At 44.0% G+C, this 13,400-nt stretch overlaps 1 protein-coding gene across 1 annotated transcript in view; it reads left to right on the forward strand.

The window, feature by feature from the left end:
- CRAMP1 (cramped chromatin regulator homolog 1) overlaps positions 1-13,304 on the forward strand; it is a 49,098-nt gene extending 35,794 nt beyond the window's left edge. Inside the window, exons 13-21 of the mRNA XM_080942005.1 lie at positions 33-107; positions 1,647-1,728; positions 2,742-2,846; positions 3,097-3,275; positions 3,909-3,974; positions 4,409-4,640; positions 5,362-5,526; positions 6,652-6,797; positions 9,986-13,304. Coding sequence (XP_080798131.1) covers positions 33-107; positions 1,647-1,728; positions 2,742-2,846; positions 3,097-3,275; positions 3,909-3,974; positions 4,409-4,640; positions 5,362-5,526; positions 6,652-6,797; positions 9,986-10,150 — 1,215 coding nt within the window. The 3' untranslated portion in view covers positions 10,151-13,304. The remainder of the gene's footprint in view (positions 1-32; positions 108-1,646; positions 1,729-2,741; positions 2,847-3,096; positions 3,276-3,908; positions 3,975-4,408; positions 4,641-5,361; positions 5,527-6,651; positions 6,798-9,985) is intronic.
- Positions 13,305-13,400: the final 96 nt, after the last annotated feature.

A 13,400-nucleotide genomic window follows, 5' to 3' on the forward strand; every position in this document is an offset into this window, starting at 1 on the left:
CTGTTCACCAGCTCATGTTCCTTCTCTCATAGATACAGTCAGACTTTTTCTCACCAAAGCCCAAGAAACTACGGAAACGGCACTTACGAAAGCCACTGGTGGTCCAGGTAAGGGGACGTTGTTGGAGTGTGTGCTGCTGCATTGTATCTGTCAGGTCTGTCTGTGCTCCAGCTGCTGACCTGGCCAAGAGAGGCTGCTTTCTTACATTGTCACATTGTCTTTGGTTGTCACAGTGATAATAGAGGATATTTCTGCCCTTTCTTATTAGTAGGAAAAGTTTAAAGGTATTCATATAGAGATAGACTTTGGTTAGCACTGAAAATTTTTTAGACATGGCTGTGGTTCTGATTTCCAAGAGTGTCCCAGCTTGGGTGTCTCCCAGATCTGTTAGAGCTTAGACTTTAATGATGAGGCAAGAGTCTGGGCTGGCAGAAGCAAGGGTTTTTAGAACTGCAGTAAGTGGTACAACAACCCCCAGATGCCATCCCCAAGCCATGGCAGACACAGGTATACCTGACACCCAAGAAAGCAGCATCTCCAGGTGTAAGGGAAGTGAGCTGTAATACAGCCATAGCCGTAGGAATTTGTGAATGTGGGTAATTTTTAGAAGACACAAATTTTCTTTTTTTAGTCTTAGAAATCTTTTTCTCTAGGTCTGGTGAGGTAGCTTAGTAGAGAAAAGTATTTGATCCAAGTCTCACAATTTCAGTTCTGTCCCCAAGTCCCACATGCTAGAGGAAAAAAATCCAGCTTATAATAAAAAGTTGTTCTTTAACCTCTATATTCATGTTATGGTATGTCTACACACTAAATAAGTAAACATAATTTTAAAATTAAAAAGAAAATGTTTACCTTGAGGTTATTCATAAGTGGATATACTGAGCAAAGTGGCTGCAGAGTGAGACCGTGCTACAAAACAGGAGCATAGTATGGGTGGTCTTAAAGGATGCGTTCTAAACGTTTAATGTTTGTTCACGTACCCTTAATTCTCAACTTTCCTATCTCTAATCTGTCCTGGAAGTGGAAAAATGTTTCTGACCTTTACAGGCTCTAGGGTTGCTGAATTCAGCATCTGAATATTCATGCAAACCCCGGGGTCTGAACCCAGTGTGTTTGGTTTTATGGATGTGTATGTGTATGGAACCCAGTGGTTGATACCTGACGTCTTCCTTAGTGTTCGTCACCTTAAAATTTGAGGCAGTGCTTCTCAGACCTCCCAAGACGGCTAGTCTAATTATCTAGCTTGCTCAGGGATCTTCTATTTCTACTTTCTGCAATCTGGAGTTAAATGTGGTTCGCCATGCCCACCTGAAATGCATGTGGGTACTGGGCAATCTAAGTTTCTGTCTTATGCATAGCAAGTACTTACTTCCTGAACCATCTTTCCAACCCGAGGCTGTCTCTATTATTTAAAATAGTCGTGTGTGTGTGTGTGTGTGTGTGTGTGTGTGTGTGTGTGTAGCCTTCCTTGACTGTCCTAGTTCTAGCTCTATAGAGCAGCTGGGCTCAAAGTCAGAGATTCACTTGACTCTGCCTCCTGAATGCTGGGATTAAAATGTGCGCCACCACCCTCTGACTGACAGTGATGTTTTCTTATCATCTTTACTATTTATGTTTTTTTGTTTTATTTGTTTTTTTCCTCACAGAGGACACTGCTCCCTAGACCTTCTGAAAACCAGTCCCACAATGTGTGCTCCTTCTCCATCCTGTCTAACTCTCCTATAGCTGGTAAGGCCAGGCACCCTGCCTCCCTGGGATAGCTTTCTCTGAGTATTACCTGAATGTGCCTCACTGTGGGTTTTCATGACTGTGTGTGTGACACTCTTTAGCTTACACTAATTATATGCACTGTGCCCCCTGTGCTACGAGCAAGATTCTGCCTCTGGCTGAAGTGTCTCTTTAGAAGTGTGCTCTGTAGTCTTTGTTGGCAGCACCACTGAGTTCAGTTCAGTGGCGTGCTTTCGCTTTCTGCCTGTAGAGCCACAATAGGCACTTGGAATAACTATGTTGTTGGAATGTGTGATCACATTTTTTTATTTACGTCTATAAATGTGGTGGGTGTCATGGTACTTTGAAGCAAGTCTCACAGTGTTTTTCAGTCAGTACACATGCTCATTGATAAATCTTGATTAATCTTTTTTTTTTACTCATGATTCTGGGGATCAAACCCAAAGCTGTGGGCAGCAGAGTACTGCTGACCTATGTCTTCAGCCCTTATGAATCTTTTTTTGGAAGCTTTACTGAGGTTACTTATTTTTATATACATGTGTAAATGCCTGTATGGACACCAAAAGCTCATGAAGGGAACAGGTGTCAGATCTCCTGCAGTAGAGGTGGTTATGAGTCACTACATGAGTAGTAGGAAACAAACTTGGGTCCTTTGCAAAAGCAGCAAGTTCTCTTAACCACTAAGCCTTCTCTAGTCCCTTCGTGATTTGTTTCTTTTATCATTTAGTCTTGTCTTATTTTGTGTATGGATGTTTTGCCTGCATGTATGCCTGTGCAGTTTGTGCTTGTCTTACATTCGGAGGCTATAAAAGCATGTTGTATTCCCTAAAACCGAATTTACCAGGTGGTAGGGAGTCCTGGGAACTAACTCCCCAAGTTAGCAAGAGCGTGGAGTGTCTAGTGACTTGCTGTGATCCTAGCTATGTCTATGAAGGAAACCCCCCATAGCTCATTGTGCACAGTAGGGCATGAACAAACCAGTTGATATGGCTGCATTTGTCTTTCTCTCACAGGGAGAGGCTGGTTCCGGCCCATCCAGTCTTCTCTGACCAAAGCAGCTCTGTCTCGACCGATAGTGCCAAAGGTCCTCCCATCTCAGGCTACCAGTCACCTGCCCAGTAAGTGTGTAATGTGCACAGTGACACCCACTGTGTGAGGTTCCTTAGTTGCTTTTTTTGACATGCATCTTTGTAATATTCTCTTCTTCTCCAAGGCATAATGTCTTACTGCTTTGCTAAGAGTATATCAAATTCCTTGGCTCTTCACTGAAGAGAGGTGTGAGGGAGAAGCTGTCCCAAGCTCTCTGGGCATACATCATGGAGTGGAGTGTTATGGAACAGAGGTTTGATATATCACTCCTGTTGCTAGGTGCCATCGACTTAGCAGCTCAAAGTGCTGGCATCATCCCTGGAAGTCCCTTGCCAGTTTTAGATACTGATGGTTCATCTGGCATCTCTCCAATGTCTTCAGAACAAGCAACCACTGCCATCTCGGGGCAGGGTGACCCTGGACCACACCAGAACAGAGACCCTGTTACTGCTGTACGGGTGAGAACATTTACAAGGGCTATTTGGTGCTACCAGTAGCTTCTGGAGTGAGGTCATAGGCCTGGATCACAGTGAACCCTGTTGTACCTTTGCAGGCCTGATGGTTAGAGGAAACACTGAACCAGAGAAACTAAAGTGAAGAGACATGTTTGTTGTGTGATGCTAAAGAATCCGTTGCTAAAACATGCATGAGGGTGTAGCTTTGAATTTCCACCTTGTAGGCTGACATCAGCCCATGGGTCCCCCCTTAGGAAGTACAAAGTGCTTTCTCTGTGGAAAACAGTTTGTAAGGCCTTGACCACTCTTTTTCTTGAATCTACAAATATTCTGATTTCTTTGACTGTTGGAGTGGAGGATGTGTTGGGTAGACCCTATGGAACTCTGAGTAACAGTCAACCTGTTACTGAACTGTGGAGTTTCCTCTTAAAAATCAATGAATGATTGTAAGTGCAGAGCCAACAGTCTGAGAATTGTTGTCCATCATTTCCAGCCTAGAGGACAATCCATTTCTGTCTTATTTGTAGGAACACTGGGGTAACTGAGAATAGTTTTTCTTGGTGCACAGCCAGACAAGTACTTCGGGTGTTTTTCCAGCTCAGTGTGGACCACTCAGAGGTCTTCTTGTTGTTACAGGGCACTAATGACCCATTTATCAGCGTTACAAGACCAGAGCAGGAGCCAATGACAGACAGTTTCCAGGTAGAGTACCTTCTGGGGCTTCAGTGCCTTCTCTCCCTGAGTGCATGGGCCATCTTTCCAGCAGTGTTGTGCTTTCCCCTACCTTGAGTATTGCTATTGCTTCATGAATGAACAGACTATGTTGTCCCTTCTCCATCTTCCTTTGTTAACCCCATGTCTGAAAGGACTGGACTTTCTAGGCTCTGGAGGAGGAGGTAATCAGCTGTTGGCTTTTGGAGTGTTATTCTCCACCAGATGCTGACAGTGGGAATAGGCTCAGCCTACCCTGGCTTAACTTTGTTTTGAAGAAGTATATTTCCTGAATGTGCTTCTCTCTTGGGAGAATGGTGGATCCCTGCATTTCTTGTAGCTGCTGAGCTAGAGGTGGGCGTTGTACTCACTGTCACAAGTGTTGATGGGTACCTTGTGTCTGAATAAAATTTGTTTCCTAGCAGGGATCGTCTGTTCTGACCTTACCTGAGCTGTCCAAGGCTAATCTCCAGAATGGCCTGTCCATACCTTTACCCTCATCAGAGAGCTCCAGCACCCGTCTCTCCCCGCCCAATGTTTCTGCACTGCTGGATATATCCCTACCTGGCCCCCCCGAGGATGTTCTTTCACAGGGAGAACCTGCCACACAGATCAGTGACTCCATCATTGAAATTGCCATCAGTTCTGGACAGTACAGTAAGTACAAATGACCTTAGAAACCTTTCCTAGAACCTGGTTCTCGCTAGGATGGTACAACCAGACCTAATCTGCTTAAGTATTTGCCAAACTTGCTGGTAAAGTTCCAGTGTAGCTGTCAGTTTTTAGCTTTGAATATCTGCCACTACAAGGTTCCTCTGCCTGACTCTGTCAGGAGTAGTAACTGGTCGCTGGGACCACTAGTGGTCTTCTTGAGTTGCTCCTAACCTTAAGGTAAGAATGGGATGGTTTTGAAGGCTCTTTGAAGCCTGGGGATCAGTTTTCTTGTGCATCTGGATGATGACTTACAGGTTTCAGGTAGTACTTAGGAAGTAGCTGCACAGATAGTCACCATGGGCCTGGTCTCACTGACGGTGCTCCTGCTAGCACTGGCACAGCTATTTTGCCTACTAACATAAATCAGACATGGCTTCAGGCAAACATGAATTCACCTCTTTTTAGCCCAGGAGCTTGATAGTTTGAATAGTTTGAATAGCCCTGACTAGTTTGAATCTTGCTTTTCTCAGTTGTAGACTGGGAACTGTGTCTACCCCGCATGATGGAATCAGGGGCGTCATGTTTCCCATGGGACTGGTGCAAACACCATGAAGAGTATTGGCATAGTACTGTGGGGCACGGGTTCAACAGTACACACCCTCTGCCTCCTGTGCCTTGCTGTGGGTTCAGGGAAACATCTCTCACCTTGGTTTTTTGTTGACAGGTGAAGGAGTTCCTCTTTCTCCAGCAAAACTGAATGGCAGTGACAGTTCCAAGAGTCTTCCCTCCCCATCCAGCAGCCCCCAGCCCAACTGGATTGCCTCTCCCACTCATGACCCCCAGTGGTACCCCAGTGACTCTACAGATTCTTCACTCAGCAGCTTGTTTGGTGAGTGTTTCTGGAGGACTCTTTTTTCTAAGGGTGGAGTTAGGCCAGGCCTCAGTATGATTGCTTGCTTCTCAAGTGTTTATTTCTGAGTTAACTGAAAAGTTACATATTTACATATAGAAGAATGTACAGATTTTCAGTTTGTAGTTCACTGGATGTCAACATGCTTATAGAGCCCACAGCCGAGTACAGACAGAACATTCAAGTCATTCATGTGATTTCCAATGCTTTCTCCAGTCTGTTTAGTCTTCCCAAGCCCTTCTTACAGAGCTCTTGCAAAGGCAAACAGACCAGGCCATCTATGTTCCCAATTTCTTTTTATATTCAGTAAGATACTCTGAAGTAAATGTGCAGCTGACTTGTGGTTATGTTCTTGACCACATAGAATGTGTCTTTCTTCTCCCAGGAAGAGATTCCATTCCACTATTACACCTTACTAAATCACTTTGTAGGATAGAGTAAAGTGGAAGCAGTGCAAGGGGTCAGTTATGGATAGGAACACACATTAGCCAAGACTGCTTAATTATTATTCATACATGCATCTGTCCCCTAGTTAAACCCAAACCTATCAGTACCCTGAACATGAGTTTGGGGGATGGAGTCACTGAACCCATTTACTTTGTTCTTCCCCATGGTGCTACAGTGACTTGCTCTTCATTCTCTGCTTTTTCACTATCACTCATTTCTCTGTGGTATTGAAAATGAGTAGCTAAGCTTCACTTTCACAGTTGTCAGGACCAGGCTTTTACCCTGATTATTCCAAATGTGATCATCCTTAATTATAGTACTATGCCTGGTGGAAGAGAACAGGGAACCAGCCTCAACACCTCATGGCTTTGCTGTCATAAGAAACAGTGCAAACATGAACAGAAATCACCTGCAATCTATGAAATCAGAATCAAACTTAATGCCTATCAGTGAGGGTCTGCCACAGAGAATACAGTATTATAGGAGGAGCACAGCACCTTGGAAAATGGTAAAGATGAGTGTTACACTAACACAAATGACAATGCCTGTTATAGCACAATGCCATTTGTAGCCCTTGATACAAGTGTGAAGGTGGAGACCCAGGGGGCCTGACTTAGCTACCTGGACATTCATGCCTAACTTACCTTCTTTCCACAGCCAGCTTCATATCTCCAGAGAAGAGCAGAAAGATGCTACCAACTACTGTTGGGGCCAACAGTGGCACATCTTTGCTTGGCCCTAGCTTGTTGGATGGAAATTCAAGAGATTCTTTTGTGTCCAGGTCTCTGGCTGATGTTGCAGAAGTAAGTACAGTGCCATACTCCTGAACTTTTAAATTTGCACCCCATTCTGGAAGCCATGGTTCTGTAGGTCTTAAGGAATTCTCATTGAGACTATTATGTCAGAGAGAACAATACACAGGTCTTTAATCTCTAAGAGGTCTGGCAGCACTTGGGCAACTGATGACCCACAGCAAACTCTTAAGTACCAGTTGTCCTTTGTAGGGTTCTCAACTTGGGAAGCCCAGGATCAGAGTGGAGAACCAGGTTACCAAAGTCAAACAGAATGCTATTGTCCTTCCTCTTCATGTCCTTCCCTTCCTCTGTGACCCTTGGGCTGATTCAGCTACCTGATCTATATCATATTGTGCATATAGTAGTGTGCCGTTTGGGAGTTATAAGATGTTACCTTATCACCTTTCCTGCCCTGGCTGCAGAAGGCCTTTTAGGGGGCATTTCCCTGTAATGTGCTGTGGCCATGACCCTGTGGAACTTGGGAACAGGTTCTACAGTAGAGTTCTTTCCTTTTTCTATGTATACTGTTCCATGTTTGGACTGCGTTGTCTGTCCCTGAAGTCATTCAGAGGTCCTTACATTGTCCATTTTTGTCCAACCAATCAGTACTACAGTACCTGTTCTGGTGGGGTGAGTGAGGACAGCTATGGTGCTAGGGATAGAGCTGTAGGTATCATGAGAGGATTGGTCAAAATCCATACCATGTGAGAAGCATCCTTAAGTAACATTTCCCAAGTTCTGTGCCTAGATATCAAGGCCTTGGTAATTATTGCAGGAGTTTATAGCCAAACACGTAAGGAAAAGTACAGGTTAAAACAATGTTCAGAATAGCTATTTCCTTGAGGCATGGTAGCATAAACCTAAACTCCCAACGTTGACTTGGAAGACAGAGTAGGATAGCTGTGGGTTTATGGTCAGCCTAGGATGTAGAATGAGACCTTGTCTTAGAAAAACAAAAACCAAATGATACAAACTACAACTTTTTCCACAAAAAAATACATTAGTTTCTCAGTTTTCTAATGTGGATTTTGAGACTGGAATTGTAGAATGCTTCAGTGACTTCTGAGTTGAACAATGACTTGCCTGGCTGTTTCAAAACAATGTTAGAGTAGAGGGATTGAAGAGATTGCTAGTTAATTTAAGAACTTCTACTGTATAATCATGAGAACAGGCATTTGGATCTCAGCACCTGGCCGTCCAGCCTAGGCCTGTAACCAGTTGTAGGTGTGGAAGGCACAAGCAGGAAGTTCACTTCTTGACTAATAACCTATCCTAAAAAAAAGTAAGCCCCAGGATTAGGAAGAAATCCTGCCTCAAAGGAATGGTTGGGGAGTAGAGGACACCTGGCACAGGGGTACGCACACAGATTCACATTCACACAGACAACTACATAAATAAATCTTGTGTTTAAAAAGTAGATATAACAATACTGTGAATCTTCTTACATACATCATCTTTATGTGTTTGGGCTGTGTGTTTACATGTGTGTGGAGGCCAAAATTTCACAAATTTTTCTCAATTGTGCTTCATCTTATTTTTTAAATTTCATTTAATTATATACTTTGTCCTTATGTGGTGTGGTGGTAGTGAGGAGTTAGACCTGAGGATTCTCTCCTACTCTTTGGGCCCCAGGGATTGAACTTGAGTTGTCTGGCTTGGCAATAAGCAAGCACCTTTGACCCACTGACTATCACACTACCTTTAGTTATATTTTAGACAGGAAACCTGGGACTCATTGATTCTGGTAGGTTGATGGCCGGCCAGTGAGCTCCAGGGATCTTCCTGTCTGTGATCCCCTAGCTGTGATTACAGATGTTATTTCCTGCTTTTCTGTGGGCACCAGGGATACAAACTCAAATGCTCATGCCTATGTGGAAAGTGCTTTACTGACTGAGCCGTCTCTCTCCAGTCCTCTCTTGTACAATCTTAGGTATTTCTCAAGGCTATTCACTATGGTTTCTTTAATCAATAGGGCTCCTTGTAGTGCTGAATGTTTCACACAAAGGACTGTTCTTCCCAGTTATCATGGATGCTGTGAGTCCCTGGTTCCTATAAGATGGGCACTGCTGAAGCCTGGAGGTCAGAAATGCCAGACTCCCGAGTCAGCATTGCACTCTTCCTGGTGTTGTGGCATTCAGGACAGTGGGCAGTTCTAAATACTTACCAAGTGAAGGAGACACACATTCACCTGTGGAAAGAGCCAGTATATCTGGTGTGTCTTCCTAAGAACTATATAAAGAGGGCCTTTAGAAAGGATCCTCGTCTTCTGGAAGTGTGATAGCAATCATTTATGAGTACAGTGTTCCGGCAGGATCTGAGTGAGCGGGTGTAGTCTCTGGGGGAAGGGATGAATACATAGATAGGACAAGGCCTTGATATGTACTTGGACTTGACTTGAACTCAATCCTTCTGCCTGCTTCAACTTCAAAAGTTGTAGTTCCAAAGGTCAAACAAAGATCACCAGACTTGGCAGCAAGTACTTGGTGCCATCTTGCCAGCTCATATTTGTTAACAAAATTTCAGTTTGTTAAAAAGTTTCCACTAAGAAGTTTAAAATTCTGTTCTTGCCATATTCATTCAAGTCATGTAGCTCACTACGAAAAGTCTCATGCAAATATCAGTACAATCATTATATGGACAGAACAAAAGTGTTGTCCTCCTGAGTCTTCCACTGTAATGGAGAGAGAGGGTTAACCAGGGCATAATCCCCAGGATAATGTCCTTACAGATTTCTGTGTCCCTTCCTGTAGTTCTCTTTCTACATCGCTCACTGTACTGAGCCTCTGCTTTTCTAGCGTTTCTGGGGTATCTGCGTTCTGCCTTCTCGGAGCCTTTTGATGGGAATGTTCTCTCTTTGTATGTTTATGGACCTTGTACCCACACTTGTGAGGCCCTCATTAACTCTTCTCTGCTTGCTTTGATCTACCTTCTGTGGACTGTCTTCCTCATGAGTATCAGGTGGAGTGACTGCCACTATAGTCTCGGCATCTAGGTATTTCATGTTCTTAGAGGCTTTACTAGGATCATGTGCAGAGTATGAACTTACAAAAAGTTCACGTGGACTATAAAGAATTCCAAAGTTCCTCATAGGGCAATAGGCTCCTTCCAGTGACACTCTGCTATGGGGGTCAAGAGCCTCTAGTCAGGATGGTAAGCCATCCTCAGCCTAATGTCTTCTTGTCCCTTCTGTCCTACAGGTGGTGGATTCCCAGTTGGTGTGTATGATGAACGAGAACAGCATTGACTACATTTCTCGGTTTAATGACCTGGCCCAAGAATTGTCCATCACTGAGCCTGGCCGCCGGGAGGTTCTTTTTGATGGTGGAGGAGGTGGTAATCCTGTTGGTGACCTCTCTCAGTGACTGTGCTTTGTAACACAGGCATCCTGGAATCCACAAGGGAGGTCTATAGAGCTAGCCCCATGAATCTGTCTGCACAGTAGTGAAAATCAAGCCCAGAATCCAGAGAAGACAGTAAACAGGAGCACCTCTAACACCATCACAATATCCACATGCAGAGGAGCAACCTGTCTTAACAAGGAGGGGTTCTGCCATCCACAGAGGCCAGGACAAGCTGGCCTGAGAAGAGTAGACCTCAGAAATCCTTTTGGTGTTGAAGCCTTTGCAGTCCTGTAGACTGTGTGGCAGCCCAACTCTATGTCTGTGTGCTGAGCCTTCCAGAGGGGCTTCTCCTTGCAAGAGACATGCTTGATGTTCATTTTGTCTTTGGAGCTGTTATCCTATGTGAAGGGAGGCCACAGACACTGCTGCTTTCTTTCTGATAGCCTTTTTCTACTTGGCTGTTCTATCTGTAGTGATGTTGCAAGGGACAGTGAGTATAGACCAGTCTTCTTGCCTGGTGATATCTTCAACCTAAGATACTTCCTGGATTCCTTGACCATGAAGCAGAGAAGGGTCCCAGAGCCATGTAGCTAATGTTACCTGTCCAAGATTACTAACCCTCACCTAGTGCTTCCTACTCAAACCATCCAGAGGTTTGTTTCTGCCTGGCATGGGGAGGAGGGAAGAAATTATGTTTCTTGGAGGTTATAAAGCTGGTTGGGAATGGTTTTCTTGTGGTTTAAGAATTGTGAGATATGGACAAGGAATAGGAAGGGTCCTCTATCTGGGTGGCTCTGCTCTCTACCTGTGCTTAATGCTTAGTTCCTTCTAAGTGATCTAAGATACCATTCCTCTCTACTGGCCTGAACCCCCATTCCCGAATGCACTGCTACGTCTACAGGTTTTATACGTGCTTACATTTTTCATGTGTTATTGCTGGTGTCTAAGAGGTGTCTTTGACCCAGGCTGTTTTTCTTCCTGTTCTGGGACCCAAGCAGGGTTTAGATGTCAGGGTGTAGGAAGAGCTCACAGCTTGATGGTGTTTTAGCAGCTCTCTCATGGAGCCCAGAGGTGGTGACAGTCGTCATGATCAGGTCATCGTGCTCAGAGTAGTGCCAAAAAGAGTTCCAACCCTTCCTTGCCCTTTAGTAGGTCCTTGCAACATGGTCACTCCTGCTGGACCTAGGCCATCAGGTAGTTTTTGGTGAACAGGTGACCCCTGCACTAGCCTCCCACTGTTCACTCTCCACATGGCAGCCGGGGCTGACACAGCATCCCTTCCCCCCCACCCCCTTTTTTTTTTTCTTTTTTTTTTCTGAGACAGGGTTTCTCTGTGTAACCTTGGCTATCCTATAACTTGATTTGTAGACCAAGGTGGGCTGGAAGTCCACCTGTCTCTGCCTCCTGAGTGCTGGGTTGAAAGTCATGTGCTACCACACCCAGCTTGGCTGGTCATTTTTTAACTCCTAAAACTGTCACCTCTGCTTTCCACCTGTTCTAGTCTCCTTCCTTGCACAGTAGTACTTAAAGACCAGCCCAGGCCCTTATGTCTCTTCATCTGTAGTGAAGAAAGGGATGAAAATGTCCCTTTTGGGACACTCAATCCACTTGTCTTACTGGCTACTACAACCCAGAATGCAGGCTCTACTCCAGAAACAGAGTATAGGGACTCTTGGCAGTAAATTCCTCCACCTCCTAGGACCCTCCTGCCTCTGGTACTGGTTAAGGATCTGCCCCAGATGCTGACATGTAGACTCCTACATTTGGTAAATGTGAAACTGTTAGATGAGAAGAGCAGCTTATGGTGCCATCAAGACCGTGGTAAAGTAGCCATGTGTCTCTTTACCCAGTTGTGTGCTTTCAGCAATGCCTTACTTAGCTGAAGGCATTTAGATCTTGGGACTGTAGCCTAGTTAAGATGCCAGGCTCAGCTTAGGCCATTGCTAGCTGCCATTCCTGTGCTTCAGATATACTTTCCCACAGCATGGGTGCTTGTAGAATCCTGGTAACTGAGCAAGTAGTAGTAGGTAGTTGGTTCTTAAGCTGTTTTCCATCAGGCAGTGAATGCTGTGAGGCACATGTTAGTCTGTGCCATCTAAAAGGAGTTGAGACTGCCCTTGTCACCCAGTAGCAAGCAAGGCATCAAATGGACTGGTGCTTTACTATACGGAAGCTGACAGGATTCCAGAAGATTCCACTGCTTCTTTAACAGCCAGCCATATTTGTTTGCTCATCGTTGCCATGTTAACAGACAAATAGTGGCATTTGTAGCAGAGAATCAGTGGATATAACTTGTCCCAGCCCAATCAAATACCAGTACGTGAAATCTGGAAACTGATACAGGTTTGAGTTTAAAAAACAAAACAAAACAAAAAAACAGCAAGGAAGCCTCCTAAGATCTGCATCTTCTCTTCCTTTCCATCAGCTTTGATGGTTCATGTTCACTCGGGCTTCCTTTCCTCATTGGAACTTAATGTGACATACATTCAGTCAGTCTTTGAGAAAAGTCTTTATTAATAATGTTTCTTAGATATGTTGATTCACCTTTTCAAAAGATTGGGACCTGTATCTCTGGTGCTTGGCATGGATTGTGTCCTAGAGAAGAAGCTGCTCAGAGAGCTGAAGTCCATGCATAGGACTTGCTCAGGGAGTGGGACTTTGGGGACATTTCATCTGTTGGTCGACCTTTTTTTCTACCTTTTTTTTCATTCCTTGTGATAGCCTCTGCTACGGGAGGTGTTATTCAGTTTAATAACATTTTTAACCAGACCACATTATTAGAAATGGTCAAAACAAGATTAGAAGGAAATTGTTTTATGTACTTTTAAAACAAACCTCCCAGATGCATCATTTATAAGGAAATACTGTACTTTGTCTTAATTTAAGAAAAAAAAGAAAACTTTAAAAAAGAAAAGAAACCCACAGTATACCTTTCCCAGAGGCTAGCCTGATGAGGTCAGTCCAGTTTTGGAAGCACTGAACTAGCCAGACCCTTACTAGGTAGTAAGATCATTGGCTGGAGGGGTGCACTCAGCAGGCAGAACTCAGTGCTGTTTGCTTTGATAATCGTTAAGCCATATCATCTGAGGTTTCCGGCTTGAGATGTGAATTTGTTTTATAGACTATAAATATACAATGTATGTATAAAGCAGAATGCCTGTCCTTCTGATTATTTTTTGTACCATATTGTAAATTACATTATTTATTCTTTACCAATTTTTTTGGGAATAAAAGGTGTTTTGGTTATTTAATAAAAACTGTTAAACTTCAG

This window comes from Micromys minutus (assembly GCF_963924665.1).
Source record: "Micromys minutus genome assembly, chromosome: 31".
In the NCBI taxonomy this organism is placed as follows: domain Eukaryota; kingdom Metazoa; phylum Chordata; class Mammalia; order Rodentia; family Muridae; genus Micromys; species Micromys minutus.